General features: G+C 39.6%; 1 protein-coding gene across 4 annotated transcripts in view; it reads left to right on the forward strand.

The window, feature by feature from the left end:
* Positions 1–13,927, forward strand: part of HOMER1 (homer scaffold protein 1) — a 76,436-nt gene that overhangs the window by 26,540 nt on the left and 35,969 nt on the right. For 3 of the 4 annotated variants that reach the window (XM_082191998.1, XM_082191997.1, XM_082191999.1), the window contains exons 2-3: positions 3,021–3,177; positions 13,601–13,732. In XM_082191998.1, coding sequence (XP_082048124.1) covers positions 13,631–13,732 — 102 coding nt within the window. In that variant the 5' untranslated portion in view covers positions 3,021–3,177; positions 13,601–13,630. Of the gene's footprint in view, positions 1–2,898; positions 3,178–13,600; positions 13,733–13,927 lie in introns of those variants that run through there. The other variant, XM_082191996.1, reaches the window with a different exon arrangement.

Here is a 13,927-nt window from a genome sequence, read left to right on the forward strand (position 1 = left end):
GCACTCTGGCTCCTTCAGTGCATGTAGAAATGGGAAAAATCAGCCCAGGCAGCCACCCACTCTGGGTTGGCGATAATGCTATTAGGAGAACAGGAGATGAGACTAGATGGTGCCTGCTGGCTGGGTGGGTGTGTTGGGGTTTTTTCTTTATAATTTTTCTTCAAAATATGTCTGTTCAGTCACATCACAGTTGTATTTCAAAAATGGATACTACACAAGCAGAACAGCTACAAGCAGGCTCAAATGATCTTTGGCATGGTTTACTGCTTAAAGGTAAAGGTAAAGGGACCTCTGACCATTAGGTCCAGTCGTGGCTGATTCTGGGGTTGCGGCACTCATCTTGCTTTACTGGCCAAGGGAGACGGCGTACAGCTTCCGGGTCATGTGGCCAGCATGACTAAGCCACTTCTGGCGAACCAGAGCAGCGCATGGAAACGCCGTTTACCTTCCCACCAGAGCGGTACCTATTTATCTACTTGCACTTTGACGTGCTTTTGAACTGCTAGGTTGGCAGGAGCTGGGATCGAACAACGGGAGCTCACCCCGTCACGGGGATTCTAACCGCTGACCTTCTGATCGACAAGCCCTAGGCTCTGTGGTTTAACCCACAGCGCCACCCATGTCCCAGTTTACTGCTTACTACTGGTCAAAAAAACTACTTAATTTTTCATCTCTCCTTTTCAAATGAGATGTTGGTATGAAACTGGGGCTGTAGCTAGGGTGGGAAATGAGGCTTAATGGAGCATCTGAACATTGATGGGACCCGCCCCTTAGGGGAAAAAAGGGGAGGAGGCAAAGTGCCTCAGCCCCCAGGAGCTGGCATTTACACTGCAGAACTTGCATGCAACTCTTCTGGGACTCCTTACATGGCAGTGGTGTGTGGTCAGTGGACCAAGGGGACAAGGCTAGTTCCCTAAATTTTTCCCTGGTGTCTCCTTCCCAGAGCCCAGGAAGCTTCAGCCTGGCTTAGGGAGAGAGGTGCAGTGCTCACAGGCATGACATCACAGTGTCCCCCCCCCCCGCCTCCAATCACCCTTGGAAGCTGGCACCTCTGGCCCTAACTCTTTCCTAAGAAAAAATTCACTGCACACCATTGTTCTGTGGAGAGGCTCACCTAGTATATACTCTGCTATTTTTTATGTATCTGGCAAAAACCTTTCTATTTTATCAGGCTTGTTAGGGATGTTAGATTTGAGCCTGCTATTTTAATTAGAATTTTGATTCTTATGCAAATGGTATTTTCTGTTCTTAGTAGTGAAGTGTACATATACATTCTGTAACTAAATAAGAATACCTTGGGTAGGATGAAGGGGCAGAAAGGTTCCCTCTGGTGTTGGTAATGTTTGGAGACAGTGATTGAAGAATGCAGAAAGAACCTGCCAAGAAACCTGGTTTTTATTTTTGCTTTGTGTGTACAAGCATGTTTCAGGGTGGTAAATGTTAAGCCTTGTTGTGGCAGCTGTTGTAGCAGCTCTCAGTGCTTAGGATATTGTTGCAAAATATTAAAATAACTTTGTTATGAAGTGTAGAAGGAAGTGAACTGTGAAAATATGATATAACAGGAGTCAGATGGCATTTACCTGAGAGTTACCTCTAATGTGTGAAGACATACAATGTGAAGTAGCTGAACAAGTAAATAAATTATGCCACATCACTAAAATAAGAGGCTATAAGAATATAGCCAATGTAATACCAGCTTTTTAAAAAAGAATGAGACAGGATCCAGAAAATTACAGACCTATCAGTCGCTACTTCTCCCCTACATAATTAGAGAATGGTGCTAAAGTCTTCAGATTGTTAATTACAATTGCAGTGCAGTAGTAGAACACTGATGAGTAGCTACTAGATAACATCAGCAATGCTAGACAGTCTATATGGAAAAAAATCTTTCCATCTTTTAAACTTTAAAAATGGAAAGGATTAAACCTGGAAGAGAAAAAACTGGTAGCATTAATACTCTAGATCTTTTAAATGTACAAAGTTACATAAGTCATTTATTTACACACAATCCTATGAAGTTGGCTGGTGGATATTCTGCATTTGCCTTAGGCTATCCAATGAGTTTTGTGATTTAGAGATTTAATCTAAGGGATTAAATCACATATAAGACACTTAATTTGATATTTCATTGATTAACTATTCAATACGATAAACAATTCTCTGCTATCACTTTCAAATTGCCCCTGTTGTGCAGATTCTCCTCAAGTGCAAGCAACAAGCCCCTAGCCTTGACTTACTTTGATGTCCAAACTAGCGCATTGTTTCTGTCCAAACAAGCCAGGTTTGGGAAGCCAAGGATAAACCTTAGCTTAGCATCATGACTTGTTTGGAGAGAAGCAAACCATTTTGTACAGAGTGCTAGATTCCTGATCACAGCAACACGATTATTGAATTAATGAATTCATTGGAGTTAATGGACAGCTCAGATTCTGTACTTTTTCCCCCTAGGCAGACATAAGCAGATATTTTATACATGCCTCAACAGCCATAATATTAGATTGTGAGATAAAGGCTAAAAGAGACAGTAGTTGTGATGTACCATGTGAAGCATTTGACAGGAAAGCAACAAATATTTTTCAGTAAGTCATAGCTCATGATATCTAGGGCTTCTAGGCTATTGAGAAAAGGATGAGAAAACTCCTCTCACTAGGTTTCGCTCAATGGAAGAAAATCACACTTCTATTATTGACAGTTAGTGTTAAAGAGGTTGACAGATGGAGAGTGAGGGAGGGGGAGGTGGTATATCAGTAGTGCCTCTATATTTAGATATGCCTCCTTTATCTGACTGTACAGCTGGCCACTCAATTTATTTTAAAGGACTTGTGCTTCCCTTTCCTGTGAGTACTTTTCATGTGCTTCACAGATATATCCTACTCCATGCACGCAAGTCTGTGGGGGCCAAGTACATTACTCATGCAAAGTGAAGTTCATAGGGGCCAATGGATGGACTATCCAAATGACTTGTGTACAACCATATTGCGTCCAAATCAGATTCATCACTTTTACTTTCTGCCCTTCAGGGAGCAACCCATCTACAGCACCCGAGCTCATGTCTTCCAGATTGACCCTAACACGAAGAAGAACTGGGTTCCCACCAGCAAGCATGCTGTTACTGTGTCCTACTTCTATGACAGCACAAGAAATGTCTATAGGATAATCAGCTTGGATGGCTCAAAGGTAAGCTATCTGACAGTTTAAACTCAGGTAAACTTCTACGTTTAATCTGTGCCCCCCCCCCTTTTTAACGTTACTGAAAAGTGATGCAAAATGAGAGCACCACTCTTGGAACTTAACATACAATATAATACTTGATTAACATTTGAAGTTGGTTGAGAAACCTGTTTGGGGACTGCTTGTCTCCTCTGACTTCTCTGTCTTTCAATTCACTGTAAAGGAAGAAGGAGGCTAAAAGGCATTCTGCTTGGAGTATATATCTTTAGTTCTAAGTAATATGACAGATATTATGTTGAGTAGTTTTATTTTTTTTATTAATATTAATGTAGAAATCCATTTCCCACCAGAAAATCTAGTCTTCTTTTCCCTGTGTGCCAGAATGTCAAAACGTCTATACTAAACATAACACTGCATATTGAGGAACGTTATAATGTTTGCATTTAATCAATCTGTTCAACAGCAACAGTTGATCCATTTACTAAAATTTGATTGCTACCCTGGGCTCCATTGGGAGAAAGGGCAGGATATATGTTAAATAGATAGATAGATAGATAGATAGATAGATAGATAGATAGATATGCTGATAATATTGAATGTGAAGATTTCAAGTCTAAATTACCTTTTGGAAATCAACAGCTTGATTATTTCAAGTGGCATTTTCTCTCCCACTCTGAATCTTCTTTAAAATCCTGACATGGTCCAAATATATTGTATCTTAGGTAAATTGGTTCATCAATGTGTTTAGATTACATTATCCAAAACTCATCCTTCCTGACTAGAGTTAAAAACAAAAACAAAAACAAAAAAGCTTCAAGGAAAAGGCCAACTTCCTGCATACTTGTGCAGAAAATATAGATTATGTCACCCAAGTTCATGGTGTAACATAAGCAAAAGAAAAATGGAGGTCCCTGCCTCAAAGGAGTTCACAATCTAAATTTTGATAGCAGGAGAGACAATAGAATACTATTAAAACATCTGCATTGTTTGCTCTGTGGTGGAAAAAGTTTTTTTTCATTTTAAAAAATGGCATTTTGCTAATTGTCCTATAATTGTTGGGGCTGGGGTGTCTAAAGATATGCTGATTTCATGATCAGGCACTTATAAAATCCAGCTGCCTGGCCTCCAGTATTATGAGCAGTTTGTATTCTTGGAGTAAATCAGTCTGCTAATTCATTAAGAAAACTAATTGATGTCAATATGCAAAGCAGATATGAATGCTGTACGATTTATTTCAAACAATAAAAGATCATGTAATTTTTCTATTGTATCCTGTTGGTAAGGCACAAAGTAAACTTCTGATAATATTTCCACTGCCATTCAATTTCGTTCATGCTGTAGTGGACTCTTGCAGACATCAGAATAAACATGCAGTGTTTCATGTAAGGATTCAGTTTGCACAATTATCTAGCACCACCAACTGGATGATTTAAATGTAGAAAGCTAAAATATTCCTTCATTTTTCGACAACTATATGGTACCAACTCCTCATCTGGATGAAAGGCAGCTGCTGTCAGTACAAAAAATATGAACCTTTGACCTAGGCATTTTAATTAGGATTTCATTGGCTTCAGTGTCATTTGTATCTTTTGAAAACCTATTCCTTGGAATGAGGCGCAATTTAAAGTTACTGAGGTTTGAATGAGTATTTCTTTCTCCAGTTTTGCTGAGTGGCAGATTTCAAGCTGCTGTGGTAAGTCTCGATTTCTAATCCCAGGGAAGATGACCTTTGGATTCAGGAACTGATCTGACTATAGGTGTCAAACTTCCCAAGGCCCTGGTCTAAATTCAGAGCTAATTATTGCTTTAAAATGAACCTTCTCCAGTTTCTGAGCAGTAGTTTACTAAAACAAAGTGCATAGATATTACGGTATATAAGCTACATTTTTTGAAAAACACAGAATAGAGTTTATGGCACATACTTGCTAATTAGGTTTCATTAACCTAGACTTCTGAAATAAATTAAATGTGGAGTATTATTGCTATCTTGTTCTTGACTTTTGCTCAACTGTTTCATCCAAAGAGTCACATACAAGAGCACATTATAAAACTACATGTGATGCATAAGATCTGTGGATCAATTCATCCAACATTTCAAAGCAACTGTAGGAGAGCTCAAAGTTGAAGATGTGGGACTATTTAACTCTATCCTGATCTTACTACCCAAAGCTGCTATTAGCCCAGCAGAGGGGGAAGGTGCTGTAACTTTTTCTCCCTTTGGGGCTAGTGGCTGCTTTGTGATGAGACAGTTAAGCAACCCTTACTCAGTCCCACAAGCGTTGATCCAATTTGGAGTTTTCCTGTGGTTGCTTTAAATTGTAAGGAAAACTGTTTTGGAAAACTGAATTACAGATTTTCTGTGGAATGTACAGTTTCACTCCTCTATACAGAGTACCTCAGGTTACATACGCTTCAGGTTACAGACTCCGCTAACCCAGAAATATTACCTCAGGTTAAGAACTTTGCTTCAAGATGAGAACAGAAATCATGTAGTGGCGGCGCGGCGGCAGCAGGAGGCCCAATTGGCTAAAGTGGTGCTTCAGGTTAAGAACAGTTTCAGGTTAAGAATGGATCTCCGGAATGAATTAAGTACTTAACCTGAGGTACCACCAGCCATTTTTAAAACTAATGCAGCATGTTTCAAAGCCTTTCTTAACAATGCCTTTTTGGTGCATACTGGCAGAAGAAACAAACCTTCCAATACAAACTCCTCCCTTTTTCTACACACTGTTCCACATGGTGCTTTGATGTTACAGCAATTGCTGAAGGGAAGCACAACATTCCTGATTGCCTGTTCAGTCTCTTAAAACAATGATAATCCCAGTAAGCTTTTTCAGGAAGGCTGCTAATAGCAAACCTCGCCATGTGAATTAAGCAATAACATGCTCTCTGAATCTTATCTGATGACTGTTTCTGCCACCTCAGCAGGTTTTTTTTTTGAAAGGCTATAATCTTGTGCCCAATTAGCTGGGAGCAAGCCTTGTTGAATTTAATGGAAATTACTTCTGAGTAGACATGAACACGATTGTGCTGCACCAGATGTGTTTCTGCCAATCCTGTGCTAGCTTCCTAATTTTAAGGAGGTGCTATCTGTCAAACCTGATGGGTTTGTAATTCTATAACTTCAATATCTCCAACATTTTTAGTGTAGTGATGCTGTCATACAACAGGCTAATAGAGAGCGACCTTCATTTGAATCTTTGTACTAAGACTCTTTCAAGAGGATTGGTCTCAACCTTCCATAAAAGCCTTAATCACGATTTTTAAGGGTGACACAATGGCTTACTCATTAGTGCTCTTTCTAAAAGCTGTACTTGGAATTGTTTGCAATCTTCGTTGTAAATAAAAAGAGTGCACTTGATTGTGCCTTTCTAAATTTTTAACATTTTCCATTTTCTGGTTTTCTGAATGCCATCTGGATATAAACATTTACCTGCTTCAGCCTTTGATTTTTCCAAAGTCTCTGGCTATTTAGGGACTTGTAAGGGAATAGAGTGATGTGTCCACTGCAAATCTAGCTGCTTCCAAGTCTAACTAGCAATAACCTGGAGTAAGGCTAGAGACCTGTCAGCAAATAACTGTAATGAGAAAAGGTTCCTAAGAGAATATCCCCAGGGTAGCAAGTTCAGGGGAGTTTGGGTAGAAAAGAAAGGTAGCTTGCTCTGGGGACTTCCGGAGGCGGCGCGAAACGTGTAATGGCGGTCCTCTTTGCGCAGCAAAGAGGGGCTCCGCAGAAAAGGGTTGTTCGCTACGGCGAAGCGACGACCCATTAAGTTAAACCACGAGCAGAGCGAGCTCGTGGCCGTGGGATCCGGCGGGCACCGAGAGCGACCCCCAAAACGAAGAAGGGACCCCGTAAGGGGCTCCGGAAGCGCGGAGGGGAAGCGGTGCTGTGGATTCATCGCTCTTTCTGCGGGAGTGAAGCCGCGCGGCTGTTACCGATGAGCGCCGACCTTTCTTCCTTTACATTGGATTACAAAGTAACTACTCGTGAGTAGGATTTATTTGAGATTGGATTACAAATTCGTGAATTCGGCTGAAAGCGGGAGATGAGAAAAAGGAAGTCCGTCTCCCGGAGGTGCTTAATGATCAAAGGCAAAGAAACTGACAAGCTGGAAGCAGTACAAAAGGGTTTTTAAATGAGAGACAGCATACGTCTGGAGAAGTTCGGAAATTGAAGGGAAAGGCAAGTTATCTTTATTTTTCTGTGACTGTGTCTATTCTACTTGGGGTTTCTTCTCCGCTAAAACTCTTAAAACTTTCAAGACTTGAAAATCCCTAGTCCCGGACTTGCAGCGGGCAAAAAGCTGTGTTGCGGATACACTTACAAAGTTGAAACAGATACTTAGAGGCACTACCGGTGGATATAATTAAGTAACTGTATTTTGCACCTTTTAAGAAACTATTGTGGCAAAATTGAGAGGGCTCTGCAAGAAGGAAAAGTTCTTCTCTAAAGACATTTATTAACTTGACTAACTGTAGGAACTTTAATGGCGACTGAAACTTTGTTTCTTCTTTCATGAACTGAACAATACTCCCTCTAGTGGAGTTTGGGATTTACAATTTCCTGAGAACTGACTTTGTTTTGTCTCTCTGTGGTCTGGTGACTCACTCTGAGGCCTGTCTTTCCCATGGAACTTTTGACAGCTTGACCTTGAATCCAAAGACAGGTGTGGAATGAGTGTGGAATGAGTGGCAAACCAAAAACAAGAGCTGCGTCGAAAGCAGGGAAAGGCAAATTGGTACAAACAACTTTGGTTTCCCAGGGCCGTAGATCTTTAGTCCCGGCGGTATTACAGGCTGTACCATTACCAACAACCCCAGCTGAAGAATCAGAACAATTAACAAGTGAAGATATGGCAGCTGGGGGATCCAACATTCTTCTAGAGGAAATGCTACAACAATTTGCAATTTTGAACAAAAAAGTGGATGATCAAACTGCAAAAATTGACTTAGCCACATCTTCAGTTAACAAACTTTCTGAACAGGTGGCTAAGCATTCACAAGATATTGGAAACCTAAAGGACGTTGTATCTGAAAATCGAAAATTGGCCGAGGCTGCGAACGAGAAAGTAGAAGCAGTAACTAAAGAAGTGGAGGAACTGAAAGGAGAGGTAAGGCCACTCCATAAGCATATTACTGACCAGCAGGCCTATCTGTCTTTGGTGGAACTGCGAAACAGGGAAAATAATTTGAGATTACGCTCTATCCCAGAGATTGAGAAGGAGGATTTGACTGGCTTTTTGACAGAAGAATTTTCTAAATTCTGGGGTATAAACGAAGATACAGACTTCAAAATAACAACTGCATTTAGATTGGGAAGGGCTGCTGGGAAGGACAGACCTAGAGATTGTTTGATTATCTTAAGGACTAAGCAGGAGAGAGACAAGCTACTTGACCTACATTTTAATAAAGCACTTGAGATCCAGGATAGAAGAGCACAAATCTACAAGGACATACCTAAACAATTACTGGATCTAAGATCTAACTACACTGACCTAACTGGACTTTTGAGAGGCAACGGAATACCTTACAGGTGGGAGTTTCCACAAGGCCTTTCGTTCAAATATAAAGGAAAGAAGATAAAAATCAAAACGAAAGAGGATAGCCAGAAGTTCCTACACGACTACGGAGAAGACTTGCAGAAAGGAGCGGTAGCTATTTGGCCACCACCAGGGCTAGGAAAAGAGCCACCATCCTCGGATTTGGATAAAAAAGAAGACACCCAACAAGAGTAACAACAGATTGATACAGGATGTCTCTGCAGCTTTATAGTTGGAACATTAATGGCGCGAATTCCCCAGAAAAACGCAAAAGGATTTTCCATATATTAAAGAAAGAGAATTTGGACATAATTTGCTTGCAAGAAACTCATGTGACCAGGTTACACAGGAAGGTGTTAACAAATAAAAGATTAGGCCAAGAATTTATTTCATCAGATCGAGTTAAGAAGAGAGGCGTGGTGATTTACGCCAAAGAGAATTTATCACCAAAATTTTTGTTCAAAGATGAACAAGGAAGAATCCTGGCTATTGAAATTCTGACCCAAGGAGAAAAAGTTTTGATATTAGGAATTTATGCACCAAACGAGGGGAAATCAGAATTTTATAAGAAGCTGCATGAGACACTACTGGACTATCTGGACTACTCCAACATCATTATGATGGGAGATATGAATGGGGTCGTCTCTACTTTGATGGATAAGTCACAGAATCAGAATTTGACTAAAGACGGAAGACTACCAAAAACTTTCTTTGAACTAACTGACAATATGGACCTAATTGATTTATGGAGGACGAGAAACCCCCTAGGTAAAGAAGGAACTTTTTTTTCTGAGGCCCACCTGTCATGGACAAGAATCGACCAAATCTGGGCAACTAGAGGGCTGGCACCTAAGACTACAAAAATAGAAATCTGCCCAAAGACTTGCTCCGACCATAACGCTTTGAAAATGGAAATGAGATTTACTACTGCCGACTCCTTCAGATGGAAAATGAATGACAACCTGTTAAGAGATCAAGAGATCGTAAAGAAGGCCCAAAAAACTTTAAAGGACTATTTTGAAATTAACTTGAATACCTCGGTGGAAAAAAGAATCATCTGGGACGCAAGCAAAGCCGTTATGAGAGGGTTTCTGATACAACAGAATACAATTAAGAAAAAACTTTGGAATAGTAAAAAAGATAAGATATTGGAGAAGATAAGTGATGGAGAGAAAAAATTAAGAGTGAATCCAAAATCAAAAGAGACTTTAAGAGAAATCAAATTTCACCAGTCACAATATGCGAAATTGATTAACCAAGAAGTGGAATGGAAAATCAAACAAATGAAACAAAGATCTTTTGAATCTGCGAACAAATGTGGGAAACTGCTCGCTTGGCAGTTGAAAAAGAGACAAAAATTAAACTATGTCACCAACTTAGAAGTTGAAGGGAAAAACTTTCAGAAACCGGGAGAAATTAGAAAGTGCTTCCAGAAATATTTTAAAAAATTGTACACACAAGAACCCGAGGAAGCAACTGAGATAGAACAATTTTTGAAAGACAATGGCCTACCAAAATTATCTCAAGAGAAGAGATCAATCTTGAATTGTAAAATAACACAACAGGAAATCGAGGATGCCATTCAGAATATGCAACTAGGCAAATCTCCGGGCCCCGATGGACTTACCTCCAAATACTATAGGACTTTAAAAAACTATTTGATACAACCATTAATGGAGGTTTGCAACCAGATTATGGGGGGAGGGAGGGCACCAGATACGTGGAAAGAAGCATTCATCACATTGATACCTAAAGTGGAAACTGAAAAGACTCAACTTAAGAACTATCGCCCCATCTCACTCCTAAATGTGGATTACAAAATATTTGCGGATGTTTTGGCTAACAGACTTAAAAAAGTATTAAATGAAGTAATCCATAAGGACCAAGCAGGCTTTCTCCCAGGTAGACATTTGTATGATAATACCAGGAACATTATCGATATTTTGGAACTTTTACAAACAAATATTAACACCAAAGCGGTGTTAATTTTTATTGACGCGGAGAAGGCCTTTGACAACATTTCTTGGAAATTTATGAAGAAAAACTTGGAAGGGATGGGAGTGGGAAGGGGGTTCGAGAATGGAATAGAGGCAATCTATTCTGAACAAAAAGCTAAGTTGATAGTGAACAATGTGGTGACAGAAGAACTTCATATTGAAAAAGGAACACGCCAGGGGTGCCCCCTATCTCCTCTGTTGTTTATTTCGGTCCTGGAGGTTTTGCTGAAAATGATAAGGGAGGATCGGCAGGTACAAGGAATACGGGTCGGAGCGAAACAATATAAACTGAAAGCATTTGCAGATGACTTAGTTTTAACATTACAGGAGCCAGAATCTAGCACAAAAAGAGTTTTGGAATTGATTCAGAAATTTGGTCGGGTGGCGGGTTTTAAGCTGAATAAACAAAAAACTAAGGTGTTAGGGAAAAACTTGACGGTTACTGAAACAGAGGGGTTTCAGAGGGAAACAGAACTAAACATTGTTAAAAAAGTGAAATACCTAGGGGTCAATCTGTCCTCCAAGAACTTGAATTTATTTAAAGATAATTATGAAAAATGTTGGTCAGAAGTTAAAAAAGATCTAGAAATTTGGTCAAGATTGAAATTATCCTTGTTAGGCCGAATTGCAGCTATAAAAATGAACGTTTTGCCAAAAATGTTGTTTTTGTTTCAGGCTTTGCAGATCGTGGACAGAGTGGATTGTTTTGGAAAGTGGCAGAAGGATATTTCTAAATTTGTCTGGCAGGGCAAAAAGCCCCGAATAAAGTTTAAAATATTAACTGATGCAAAGGAGAGAGGGGGGTTTGCCCTGCCGGACTTAAGGTTATACTACGAAGCTGCGGCCTTCTGCTGGATGAAAGATTGGATTTTATTGGAAAACACTGATGTCCTAGATCTGGAAGGCTTTAACAATTCGTTAGGTTGGCATGCGTATTTGTGGTATGACAAGGGGAAAACACATGGAATGTTTAAAAACCATATTGTCAGAAAAGCAATATTTATGGTCTGGAAAAAATACAAAGACTTATTGGAAAGCAAAACTCCGAGGTGGATTTCACCAATAGAGGCCAAAGCTCGGAAAACATCCAATATGGAGGCATATTGGCCGAAATATTGGGAAATAATAGAAAACGTTGGAGGTAATTGGAGGTTGCAGAGCTTTGAAAAATTAAAGGATAAGGTGCAAAATTGGCTACATTATGCCCAAATTAATGAGGTTTTTAAGCAAGATAAAAAAATAGGATTCCAGGTGGAAAAATCGAAACTTGAGACAGAGTTGCTAGAACCAAAGACCAAGGTAATATCGAGAATGTACAACTTGCTGCTTAAATGGAACACTCAGGATGAAACGGTTAAATCAGCCATGATAAAATGGGCTCAAGACATTGGTTACAATATCATGTCAGAAGACTGGGAAAAGTTATGGACCACCGGTATGAAGTTTACGGCATGTAATGCCTTGAAAGAAAACATTATGAAAATGGTATACAGGTGGTACATGACCCCAGTCAAACTCGCTAAGATATACCATTTGTCTGATAATAAATGTTGGAAATGTAAGGAGGCTGAAGGGACATTCTTTCACCTCTGGTGGACGTGCCCAAGATTGAAGGCCTTTTGGGAAATGATCTACAATGAGTTAAAGAAGGTGTTTAAGTACACCTTTCCCAAGAAACCAGAGGCCTTCCTTCTGGGCATTGTCGGCCAGAAGGTGTTAAAAAAGGATAGAATTTTTTTTATGTATGCTACAACTGCAGCAAGAATCCTTATCGCCAAGTATTGGAAGACCCAAGATTTGCCCACACTGGAGGAGTGGCAGACGCAACTGATGAACTATATGGAACTGGCTGAGATGACTGCAAGAATCCGGGACCTGGGAGAAGAGGCAATGGAGGAGGATTGGAAAAAATTCAAAGACTATTTGCAAAAGTATTACAAGTTGTATGAAACATAAGATGTCGTATGATTCAGAACATTAGCCCCAGCAATGAAGTTTAATTATTTATGAAATTGTTAACATTCGGGAAAGAACCAAAGTTTGAATGGGTTAAAATGATATCAGGTTATATTTTTAGAGTAAACGGAGAATAAGAGATTTAAACTTAAATTGCAATTGAAAATATAAAGAAATATACGAAATAAGGGTATAATTTGCTGACGACTTTATTATCAAGAAGGCATTATGCGGGAGATGTGGGGAAGTCCAATGGAAATTTGAAATAAGTTATTGAAACGGATGTGATTTTTTGCTCTTTTTTCTTTCTTTTCTTCTATTCTGTCTTTTCTTATCTGTAATTTGGAAAAATGTAATAAAAATTATTATAAAAAAAATAAAAAAAAAGAAAGGTAGCTTGCTCTGCCTCTTTCCGTTGCTGCTGTTAGCCTATCTCTGAAAAAACTCCTCTGGGGAATGGTTGCATAGCTTTTCACCCCCCACCTTTATCTCTATGAGGGGAAAGATTCCGTCATTATTGCACCCATTTTACAAAGGGGTGGGCAGGGCTGTGGCTGAAGGTGTCCCCGTTTTTTAATTAAATTTTAATTAAAGGCTAGGATAACAATAGAAAAAGCTCAGCATGCAAGGCAAAAAATCCGAGGGTGAGCACAGCTCTCTCCAGCTTTCCAAAAGTGGGTCTAGCATCATTATCATTCTCAAATTTTGAGTCTTCCATTCTGCCCTCCTTTTATCCTTACAATTACTCTGAGAGCAAGCAGAAACTGGAATCCATAGCTGGATCTACACTGATCTGTTAATCACTAACAAAATTCCACCTTCTCCCTCTTCAGGTTGCTGTTCAACATGCAAAGCTGACTCCCATGACGTTAAGGGAAGCTTTATGAGTATATTACTTTGTTATTTCATAACTTCTTCTTTTCTTTTTTGCAGGCAATAATAAACAGCACCATCACTCCCAACATGACATTCACTAAAACATCACAGAAGTTTGGTCAGTGGGCAGATAGCAGAGCAAATACTGTTTATGGCTTGGGATTTTCCTCTGAACACCATCTCTCAAAAGTAAGTAAAAGGCAAGGTAATATCTCAACAGGGTCTTGAAGTATTGTCTAGTTTTTGTCAGCAAAGATGCCTCCCTACCCCTGCCCTGGAGGAAGACTCATCAAGGAAACCATAAGTTGCCACTATATTCCTCCAATTCATAGCAGCAAAAGCAAAATAATTGCAGGTTTGGGAAGAATAATGCCATATAAACAT

Source organism: Podarcis vaucheri (assembly GCF_965113315.1).
Source record: "Podarcis vaucheri genome assembly, chromosome: 11".
Taxonomy (NCBI): domain Eukaryota; kingdom Metazoa; phylum Chordata; class Lepidosauria; order Squamata; family Lacertidae; genus Podarcis; species Podarcis vaucheri.